The sequence below is a fragment of the Marmota flaviventris genome, chromosome 10, assembly GCF_047511675.1.
Source record: "Marmota flaviventris isolate mMarFla1 chromosome 10, mMarFla1.hap1, whole genome shotgun sequence".
Taxonomy (NCBI): Eukaryota; Metazoa; Chordata; class Mammalia; order Rodentia; family Sciuridae; genus Marmota; species Marmota flaviventris.
Window position 1 is genome coordinate 63,930,947 of NC_092507.1, and position 11,968 is coordinate 63,942,914.

The following is an 11,968-nucleotide window of genomic DNA, read 5'->3' on the forward strand; positions in this document are numbered from 1 at the left end:
TCTTCCCAGGGAAGCTTGTCCATCCTTAGCCAGTCAGTGGGTGGAAATCAGATCAGGCGTCATCGGATGGATCGAGGAGGTCTTCCTGGCCTTGATGGGTAGGTGGGTGGGCTTGTCATTCATTAAAAGGGAAAAGAGCTTCTCGGAAGAACAACATTTTTCTAGTGAATCACATCAAATAATCAGCATGACTTACACCCGGTGTCAGCCTGGACTGAGATTGACAGCTAATAAAAGCCTAGTAATTACAGGAAAACATCAGATTGGAAAATGCACAGATTCTAGAAACACCTGAAGCCTTTCAATATATCTTATGTTTGCTCCAGACCAACAGGCAGCTCCCAGAGCACGACCAGTCTCATTACTGAGCTAATGGGCATTATGTGCTGAGGTTCCTTTCCCTCTGCCAAATAAATCAGAATTTTATAAAGTGAAGTCTAATATTGCTGTGCTGCAAATGTTTGCAAGGACATCACCGAGTGTTTTAGGTGTCAAGTTTAATTTGACTTGGTCTGGTCTAGTCTCTTAAGAAAGGCTTCTTAGGCATCAGCTGGGTCACAGAGAGAATTCCAGCTGCTTTGGCTTCTCGGGATGTGGCAGAAATCAGACCTTGATTTCCTGAGTATGTTTCCCCAAAAAAGGATTACTCCTGTCACTGCAACCCAAAGGGGTTAGTTGTAATGAAAGTTGCCATGCTTTTCTATTCCCTGAGTTTGAAGAATTGTTTTTGTGCTCGGTTTGGGGTTTTGTTTTGTCTTATTTTAGGCAGGAAGATGTGGTAACGAAGGCAGAGAGACTCATTCACACATTCTAAAGTATCCTAAAACATTCATGAACCTTGCTGTAAGTTTTTAGACACTGTCATAGGTTCTAGGACGATGGCAAGTGCTTACAAATTATCAAAATGTAAAAAGGGATAATAAAAATTAAATTATAAGTTCTGCATGTGCATGTACCTGTGTCTGTGTGTCCACACTCCCTCTGGAGGACCATTGCCTGCCTTGGACAGACTGCTTACTGCACACTCACCCGCTTGTGGAGGCCTGGACTGCAGCTCAGAGGCCCAGTGGCCTGGAGAACGGGTAACTCCTCCATGAGCCGTGGGTTTTTCTGGGCATTTTTCACCTCACAACAGCTCTAATGACCTTGGCATCAAGCTCTTACTGGGGATTAATAACTGGCTGGGCTTAATGGCCCTTACTGTGTCCTGGGCCATTTTCCCAGCCAGCCATTAATTCCAGGCAGTGCCCTGAGATCTGACCATTATGGCTCCCTGGGCTGAGAGGCTGCCTGAGGCAACTGGCCACAGCCTCCTCTGCAGACAGAAGTTTCCATGACCCACTCCTCCCCCCCCCCCCCGACCCCCATGGCATCATTACTAAAGACTAGGCGGATGGACTAACTATTTGTTAGGGCATCACATTATGTCTACATTTTATGACTCAGGAAGCAGGTTTTCTCAGAAAACAGAGAGGATAAGAGGCTGGTTTTCATTCCCTCATTTATCCACCTTCTGTCTATTCAGTATTACTAAAATGATTTTTATGAGTCAGGATGGAAAAGAGATTACCAAGATTGGAGTGACCTAATATGGGTGACTTTGTTTTCTACCAATGGATGAAGTTCCTCACCAAATGGGACTTTAAGGAAAATGTCCCACAGGATCTGGGAGGTTAAATACTATGAGGGAGAAGCCAAAGAGAAGGTCTTATTAGGCAGAGAATCCATTGGGAGTCACCTACCTCCTGTGCCCTCCTCAGTGACGCTTCATCGCCTAGGCTGACAGCAGAGCCTCGAGGGTTCACCTTCCCATGCTCTACTCAGTGATTGGTCAGCCCAGCATCCTAGTACTTAAGGAAGGAACATGTAAGCATTACTTCAAGAATCTTGACTCACCATGGCATAAATATTTTCACCCGAGCCATTAAGACACTAAGGCTCCTAAGGGGACTTAGCCATGGAGGAACATGGCTGTCTCTGAGAACACATCCTAAGAAAAAGGTCACACAGTTTGTATGATTTTTAATCATTCTGCTTCCAAGACATCATTATTCCCTCTGAATGCAGAAAATAGATTTCATTTCCTCCTTTGGAAGTTGTTCTGCCTTGGGTACATGCTCTTCTCAGCTGCTGGGAGTAAAACATTAGGTTTAGAACAGCTACTGTCATTTTATTGGCACCACTCACCAAAAGGCACTTAAGGCGTAATTCAGACTTCAGTCTTTCTGCATTGTTTGGTGCATCTGCACAACTCAAAGAATGAGTGTCAGTGTCCAAGGCAATTGGTAATACATAGCTCAGGCCAGTGGGCAGGACAGATGGGGAAGGGCTGTCTGGGATCAGGTCAGCTGCAATGTGCTCTGGTGGCATCTGGTAATCACAGAGTGTGGCATGGTCAGGAAACCTAGCCTGCCCTGAAAGACAGGTTTCAGCCTCTACTCCTCACTTCTAACCACAGTCAGACTGTCACCTCTGTTAACTGAGACTGTTTCAGTCAAAGTCATCAAATCCAAAAACACTTCTGAAGTCTTGTCCTACCATGGCTTATGACAACATCGACTGCTCTCTCCCTTTTAAAATTGCTTCCTGTGTTAATTTCCATGGCAGGATTCCTTCTGTCATGCTCCCACTACTTGGTTCTTTGGACAGGCTCAAATGTTCCCTTATCTTTGATCCCGTGGCCCCTTGTGCCTGATTAGTTATGGTGCTCACTGTGCGGTCACTGTGCGGTAATTGTTCGTCTGGGAGCACCCTCCCCGTGGATTGTGCGCTCTCATTGATCATTTTATCTATAGCTCCAAGTTCAGTGTCTGGCACATAGTAGGAACACTATCATTGAATAAATCACCACTGAACTCTCCCTCATCATTATTCGTGTACAGAATGGCAGGTAAAATGAGGAAGAGGAGAGTGAAGTATTTCCTCATCCTTTGGCCACTGAAATTGCCCCCACCCCAGCAGTTCACCTAAGGGATTCAGGACTCCATGTTCCAGCAGTTTCCTGAGAAGAACAGAGGCCACTTTCTGGGCAACTGGAATGTGGCTTTTCCTCAAGAGGCGAGTCAGGCCTTAACCATGTTTTGCCATCATGGCCTTAAGGGTCTACCTGGACAAGTCTACTGTGAATGATCCTCCAAAGAGTGCAGGTATTGGATAGAAGACTTTTTTCACTTACTGCATCCATATAACTGGGTTTCTGGGAGGGAGGAAAGAAGGTAGGCAATGAGCCAAGCAAACATCCTGTGACTCTCTATTTATTCTACTGTACTGCAGTGATACAATGCTGAGTCCCATTGGCTGTTAAGTCAGATTTCCTGAGTTCTAATCCCAATTCTCCCATTTCCTAATTGTATGATCTTGAGCAAGTTTCTTTACATTTTTATCCTTTGATATTCTCATTTGTAAAGTAGAAGTGATAATATAATATCTACCTTATAAAATTACTTGAAGGATTAATATACTGTATAAAAAGCTCAGAACAGCCTGGCATGTGGAAAGCACCCAATAAATATTAGCTACTTGACTCTTTATACTCTCAGCTTTGCTGTGCTCTAAACAACCCTATCACTCATACTTCCAGCAGAGCCCCCTCCTCGTCCCCTGTCACACATTAATGCACTCTCACTGACCCACCGTCCCTCACAAAAATGCAAGCTTTCAAGGATTTTCTCCTCCCTATCTTTGCATTCAGATTGCCTAGCACAGTGCCTGTCATCTCAGAGCAATTGGATGTTGTATGAATGATGAGAATTTGCAATGGTTGACTCTCCCTTTCACAAGCCCATGTGTCAATTACAAACCCGAAGTGCTCAGCACTGATTTAGTGAGTACTTACAATGTGCTCCACACTAACTGATAATTCTAAGAGCCCCTGTCATTTATTGAATGATCACTGTGCCAAATCCTATGCTGAGGATTGGATTCAATCACATGCAATTGCTAATTTTGCAGATCAAATATTGGCAATCAAATGACTCAATCTAACACTCTAGGTATCTACTTTTGCTAATTCTACCCAGGTAGAGTGGGCTGTTTTCCTCAGTTAGAGATGAAGAAACAGGTTTATGGAGATTAGTGATTTACCAAGGCTTCACAGCTAGTAGGTGGTAGAAAAAAGCTGGACCCATCCTGCCACAGCCAAGAACCTGTGTTCTTGGGTCTTATGCGATAAGGGAAGGCAACTGCCCTCAGGTGCTCTCATTCAGGTTCTGAAGTCAGAGCCATGGCTCTGGGAAACTTCCAGAGTAAATACAAGACTGAATATATGTGGCACTAAGTTGGGTCTGATTTCCCAAACCTGTGCATCTAGTGTGTCTTTCTCAAAGCTAGAGAAGTTAGAAGGGCAGACTCTGGGTGAAAACCAACAATGCAGCTTTCCTTCGGAGCATCTTGATTGTTTTCTTTTGCACTTATTGGCCTTGGCCTCAGGATCTAATTTCATTATCTTCTAAAAGCAACTAAGAGATAGTTCTCATTAAAGATGAACAAGGGGAATGTTTCATTTCTTAGAACATAGGTGTTCAGAAAGCAAATCACTAGTTCAGGATGTTGAACTGAGCACTGCTATTGGAGTTGTCGCTGGTGGGCACTGCAGCCAGGACCTCCCAGGGTACAAGGTGACTGCAGATGAGAGAAGAACCCAGGCTCTGCAATTCCTGGATGAGATCTGCAGCTCTGAATTTAGACTTTCCTTTCATTTGTGAAAAACAGACCAATTCAGTTTCCCTCTCTGCTCCCCTGCCATTTAAGTGAGACTAATGATCTTAATTGTCATTTCAAAATTATGGCACTGAAGGGGCTACAACCTGCATGACATCTTCATATGATTCCTATATGATGTTTATTTAGAGTAAATATGTTTGTACCGCATCCAGGAATATTAGTAAACACATAATTTTTCAATAACAGCATCAAAACCAGTGTCAGAGCAATTTGCAGTATGGTCTTCTCTTCTGCCTGGGGGTAACTTTGAATTCAGAAAAACCTAGTTTTGAGAGTTTGCCTTTGTTACTCATCTTTGGGAAAATTTCTTAACTTCTCTAAGCTTGAGTTACCCTCCTCTGTAAAATTACCATGATGGCAGCCTCACTGGGTAAACGTGTCAATGTGGTTATTTAACATCAGGAAAGCCTCTAGCCAATGTTTAGCAGATCAGTGTGCCAGCTCCTTCTCTCTTGTCCAAACTTCCCTTTCACCAGTTCAGAAGAGAACGTAAGGATCCATGAATTCACAGCAGATGGGATATAATCTGCGTAGGAGAGAGAAGGGAGTTGGAACCCCCTGACCCTGCGGCAGGAAAGTAACCTGCTGGTAGCAACTGAAGGTTATGTCCTTTGCCCTTCATCCTGACAGTGTCCTTCTCTCCCCTGCTTCCAGCCCCTGAAAATGCACTGCAGAGACTGTGCCCTGGTGACCAGCTCAGGGCATCTGCTGCACAGTCGACAAGGCCCCCAGATTGACCAGACAGAGTGTGTCATCCGCATGAATGACGCCCCCACCCGTGGCTACGGGCGTGATGTGGGCAATCGCACCAGCCTGAGGGTCATCGCTCATTCCAGCATCCAGAGGATCCTCCGCAACCGCCACGACCTGCTCAACGTGAGCCAGGGCACCGTGTTCATCTTCTGGGGCCCCAGCAGCTACATGAGGCGAGATGGCAAGGGACAGGTGTACAACAACCTGCAGCTCCTGAGCCAGGTGTTGCCCCGGCTAAAAGCCTTCATGATCACACGCCATAAGATGTTGCATTTCGATGAGCTGTTCAAGCAGGAGACTGGCAAAGACAGGTACAGAGGCTCAGGTGGAGGGAGGCCAAGGGTGCAGGGATGGAGCATCTCAGTGTTGACTGAGTCACCAGAGGCAAAGTTTTTGCTAAGGGCCTGTGTCGTGGGCCCCACTGCTCACGTCATTGAGAGAACTCATCCTTAGGGTTCTCCTGGAGACTGGGATGCTCAAGCTGAATTTATAAAGCATAGTGAAATGAAGCATTGAGACCACTGTACGGATAATTTAGGGCCAAATCCCTATTTTGAGGAAAAGGCTGAAAAGCTGTGACCAATATTAGTAAAAAAAAAAAATGCAATATTTCATTATTGTATTTTGCTTTACTTATAAGAACATTTATCAAAAATAAGTGTATGGTTTTGTTTTTCCCTTTCAAAAGCAAAATTTTACTCAGCCAACTGATATTTATTGAGTACCTACACTTGCTCAGCATTACACCTGCCACTGGGGATGCATTCAAAATCAAGACCCTGCCCTCCAAGAATATAAAATCTTAGGTACTCTCCAAGCAGTGGCCAGTGTGCTGAGGGTCATGTGAGGGAAAGAAAATGATGCTGTAACATGTAAAGCAGGAGACACACTATGGACTAGGGCAATGTTTTCTAAAATGTTAATTAAAACTGAAAATATATTAGTTGAAACAGTATACTAAAAACCAGTGGAGCCTGGCATGGTGGCTATACCTCTTATCCCAGGGAATCTGGAGGCTGAGACAGTAGGACAAGTTCAAGGTCAGACTCAACAATTTAGAGAGTCCTATCTCAAAATAAAAAATAAAAAGGGCTGGTGGGGTATGGCTCAAAGGTAGAAAACTCTTGGGTCAAATCCCCAGTACTACAAAAAGAAAAACTACTTTAGAAAAATAAACAAAATGAAACATTTATATTTATATATACACGTATGTACATATTTTATGGACATATGTATGTATTTTCAATCATGATATAAAATGTATTTCTCACTATAGATTGAAAATTTTTTAAATTACTGAGGGAAATCTTTCTGAAAAAGGTATACTTAAGCTGAGACCCTGACCACTCAGGATTTATCCAAGGAAGGAAGGAGCTGGGATGGGGGGAGCCTCCCCCCATCAGTTGAGAGAACAGGAAGGGGGTTGGAGAAAAGCCTCCATGTGGCTGCACTCAGGAGGGCTGAGGAATGGAGCACAAGACAAGGTCAAGAGATGATGTGTCACCAACCAGCCAGATCTAAATGGAACAAAAGACAGAGAGGCACCTAGGACTCCAGTGTAGTGTGGTCCGAACTTACAGTGGAAAGTCTGGTGTTATCACGTGACCTTGGACATTTTATCACGTGACCTTTTACATGTTATCAAATATTTTAGAGACTCAGTGAACTTACATGTGAAAGTAACTATCAGTCCTGGACTGGTCTAATGATTAAATTTCCATGATTCCTTAATTCTAAAACATGTACTTGTGTGGTTAATATACATTTAGTGATGTGATTTACTCTTATAAAAACTGTTGTTGAATCAGTTTCTTATCTTAAAACTACAGAGATACGTGAAATAATGAATATAAATTACTGAATCTATTATTTGGCTGCATAGTCAGCATATTAATCTTATTAATCTTAAAGATTAAAGTACACCATCCCCAAACTATTTGTGTGGAAGAGCTACCTTTGTAAATCCTGGAAGCCTTGTGATGGTTTGAGGGCTGGCATTGGCAGGGTAGGCCTGGGGTCCAGGGGAGAGTGGAGAGGCACTGCTGCTAGTAACCACATGGCCCCCTTCTAGGAAGGCCCAGCAGCCCCGTGGTTAGACCTGACCATCATTCCAAGTAGCCACAAAACCCAGTCATGTAAATCCCTTTAATACCTACAAATAAGAGAGACTTCTACTCGTGTGAATGAGTTATTTAATCAAGAAAGTATTTTATAAGAGATGAAGAAGGAGGGGACTATGTGAGTACGCCTTGATTTTACTGGTTGGAAATTTCAAAATAAGTAGAAACTCTTCATTAGAAAACACTTCTCTCTTTTTTGTTGAATGGCTATTTGCTAAATTTAAGTATTCATGAAACTCTGCCACAGAGATGGGCATTGAGGATAACTATACATGGCTCTGAATCTTCTTAAGGGATCATGTTAAGTAGATAACTTGGAGACAACCATCCCAACCTTTGCCACTTAGGATCTTCAGGACACAATCTCACACCAAGACACATCCTACTTGTGAAAGCTTTCTGCTCACTGCTTCTACCTCCCTGGTCATCCCAGCAAAATCTTTGCAGATAAGCTCCTGAGTCCCTTTCCACAAACAGTCATCTACTGGGACCCACTCAATCCTAGTTGGATGGATCACACTTACAAATTTGTATTGACTCTTCTAGAAGCTTATGCTTTTTACCTTTAGGAAACTGTTTTTATAAAAAAAAAAAATGGGGGGGGGGGTACCAGGGATTGGATTCTAGGGGCACTTAACCACTGAGCCACATCCCCAGCCTTTTCATTTTTCATTTATAGACAGGGTCTCACTAAGTTGCTTAGGGCCTCACTAAGTTGCTGAGGCTGGCTTTGAACTCGTGATCCTTCCTTCCTTAGCCTCACGAGTCACTGGGATTACAGATGTGCACCACTGCACCTGGTTAGGAAACTGTTTTCAAAAAGCTCATATTGTTGACTCAATCTTTTTATATGTGTATTTTCTTAACCTGCAGCCTGCTCCAAACTAAAAGAATCAAGTCAGAAATAGTCTTTCAGAATAAAACTATTTCTGTAAATTGAAGCACAAAACATTTAGAGTGTAACCATATTTCCTCTGTGTATGCATTTCTTGAAACCCAATAAAATAGTAGCATGTATTGAAGGTACATAAAGTATGGAATATCTAATTTGCAAATCTCATGATCAGGACATTTATTTCAGGCTAATATTTTGAATAAATGTGATAATTCAATAGATTTTGATTTATAGAAGTCTCACCCTACTTAAAAGTGGAGGAAAAAAATGGCTCAGGAACAATCTGCAATTAAGAAGCATGACAAATGACATAGATGGCCAAGTAGTATTCTTTGATATTAGAAAGTAACTGTACTTGAAAATAACTTTATAATTGAATAAGGGTACATTAGGAAAATATGATTCAGAACCAATATTATAGTAATTAGATAAAGGAAGCATAAATGAAATAACTGCAGGAAGAATATTTCCATAGAGATTATAAATGAGATTCTGGTGGAGCAGAAAGGCCTTTAATTGTAATTTAGTGTGCACTATAGAATTATCAGCTCAGTGTGTTACTTCATCATATAAAAGAATATCTGATAATTTTCCCTAATAAGCACATGACAGCTCTTCATATTCTTTCATTACAGCTGATTAAGTGTAAAAACAGTAGATATTCCTTTGTTGGAAAAAAAAAAAAGAGTTGAAATCTTTTTAGAAAGAAAGTACAAAGCAGTTGTATTTCTATAGCACGTGATCCCAAAAGGCTATTATTTAGGAAGTCTGGGGAATTTTAAGTGGCACTTTAAAGAACTCTCACTGTAGTTTCTTTACTCCTCTACTTTATATTCTCCCCATTTTTACCCATGAAGCCTTTTTCTGTAGAGCCACATCCTCCTGTGTTGAAGGCTGTGGCTTGTGATCTCCACTACATCACACAAGAGAACAAAAATTACAGGACAGCCTCCACCCCCCGGGGAAAAGCCCTCTTTGATGCTTCCAGTAGCTTTAAAAGCATAGGGGATATAGGTGTGATTCCTAGATCAAGATGCTGTGGATATAAGGGAATGTCATTGTATTCCAGGGCTCCACATCCTCCCAGTTATTATTCACCCAGATTAGAACTGGCCAAGACATTATCACAGCACAGAGGCAAAGACTGGCTTTAACTTAAGGGAAGTCACATCCTCTCCTTACCCTTAACAGTTCAGTAAGTTGTGCTCCATGCAATCTCCTTCAGCCTCCAAGTCTTTGTGAATATAAGCCCTCGTGAGAATTGAGGGAGACTGTTAATTCTTCTGTGGGCTGGAAGCTTCTGAATTTTATAATTGCTGCTCAGACTACTGATGATGGCTTCCACATAAGACCCCTGTAGCACAGTACTAGAAGGATTTTCTTCATACTAAAAAGCACTGAGAGGAATGGTTGAATTATTTACTTCTAGCAACCAAAAGAGATGGAAGGAATCATGATGTATCAACACACTACACTGAACACTTTTCATGGGTGTTCTCTCATTTAGTTCTCAAATAGCCCAGAGGACAGAGCTTCCCGTGTCTGCCTTATAGATAAGAAACCAAGGGTCAGAAATCAGCAACAAACTGCCTGCCTCAGGTCATCCAGCTGGTTATGATAGAAACAGGAAAGATTCAAGCCTGTGTTGTTCCCATCTTTAGGAGCATTTAAATGCACTCCCTGGAACATTACTGGGTCAGGATGGGATGGAATGGAATGCAAGGAGAAAAAACTAAGCAAAGGGCTTAAGAACTAAAAAGTTGAAACCCCCATTTGGAAATAACTGAATCACCAATGCCTGCCAGGTATTTGATGAAACAAAGGACTCCTTAAAATTTTTTTTGGTCCTTATTTGAAATGGAAATAATGCAGACTGCTTAACAAGTCTTCCTTCTTCTCAGGGAGGGGTGCTACACAACGCCAATAGAAAAGCCTTTCTGCAACTTTGTTATTCACATCACATCTGGTGCTGTGGCTGGGCAAAGTCAGACAGTCTGACCTTGGGGATAAGGTGTTTGAAACTGGCTAATGAGGCATGCCATAAGCACTGGGAAAAAAAGCAAAAGTGGCAACCCCCAAAGAATTGAAATTAATATCCATAGCAGCGTAGCATGGGAGACCAAGTCATCTCACAGGGTCAAATTAGACCTTGGTGTTAGGTCTCTACAGTTATCCTTAGGCTTGGCATATTGCTCAATGCAGCTGTGTGACCAGCAAATTAATGAATGTGGAATACACAGATTCATTCCTTTAGTTTGTTAATTTTTGACTGACCATAAAAATTTTCAGAAGGCCTTGAGTGTTCTAAGAGAAAATAAAGCAAAGGCTCAGTTAAATATAAGCAGTTAAATAAAAGAACCATAAAATATGGTTCTTTTCCTCTGTCATTAGCCCCTTCCCAAATAAGTATGTTTTTCACTAAGATGTTCCATCCCAACATTGGTGTTAATTTGTTTACTTGAAGACAAGCTTTGACCTTGAGATTGATCAATTGATCAATAGATTGATAGACCTATCCACATGTTTGCTCATATTTAAATTATTCATTGTCATGACTGGAGATGGAATCAGTGGTACAGCACTTGCCTCACCTGCATGCACAAGGCCCTGGATTCTATCCCCAGCAATGAAAATTAATTAATTCTTCATTATCTAGCCAGCTTGGAGTACAAGGAAAATTTCTACTTAGACTCAAATAATCTAGTTAATAAAAAAAAAACTGTCCCACAGATACCTTGCCATCTTATAAGAAATTGAGTTATGATAACACATATGTAAACACTGAAACATTAATCATTTTCTTTGGTGATATAGAAGTCTTCTGAGCATCCTTTAGTGTCACGAACCCACTGTGATAGTATGCCAATATCGGTTATGATTATACCATGTAGTATGGTGCTGTTGATAAGAGAGATCAATTTGGTAAAGTTATGCATATTTACCAAGTGGAGAGAGAGAGGGAGGGAGGGAGGGAAGGAAGGAAGGAGGGAGAGAAGGAGAACATCTGTATCTGTCTGTCTGATTATGGTCAGCTTTGCTCCAGAAAGAATTTAAGGTGGTAATGGATTTGATGACTATTTTACCAGATTGCAGACTTAATCACTGTTTCTTCCAGGAAGATCTCCAATACTTGGCTCAGCACTGGCTGGTTCACAATGACGATTGCTCTGGAGCTGTGTGACAGGATCAATGTTTATGGCATGGTGCCCCCAGACTTCTGCAGGTAGGATTTATTCTGCAAGTGTAATTTGTCATCAGTGTTGTACAGGGCTTATAAATATTCTGCTTCTGAATATCAACCGTGAAACATGTCTGTCTTCTTGAAGCAATTAATTAGCATGTCCCAAGTTCTGGTTCTAAAAACAACAAACAGCATTTAATTATGTGATATAAAATATTGAAAGTTTTTGTTTGTACTCCCAGAGAATTAATCCATCTCATGGGCTTCATTTATGCTCGGAATATTTATCAGCCAAAA

At 41.8% G+C, this 11,968-nt stretch overlaps 1 protein-coding gene across 1 annotated transcript in view; it reads left to right on the plus strand.

The window, feature by feature from the left end:
- LOC114092661 (alpha-N-acetylgalactosaminide alpha-2,6-sialyltransferase 5) overlaps window positions 1–11,671 on the plus strand; it is a 154,139-nt gene extending 142,468 nt beyond the window's left edge. The window contains exon 3 of the mRNA XM_027935249.2: window positions 11,606–11,671. Within this exon, the coding sequence (XP_027791050.1) occupies window positions 11,606–11,671 (66 nt within the window). The remainder of the gene's footprint in view (window positions 1–11,605) is intronic.
- The last annotated feature ends 297 nt before the right edge of the window (window positions 11,672–11,968 follow it).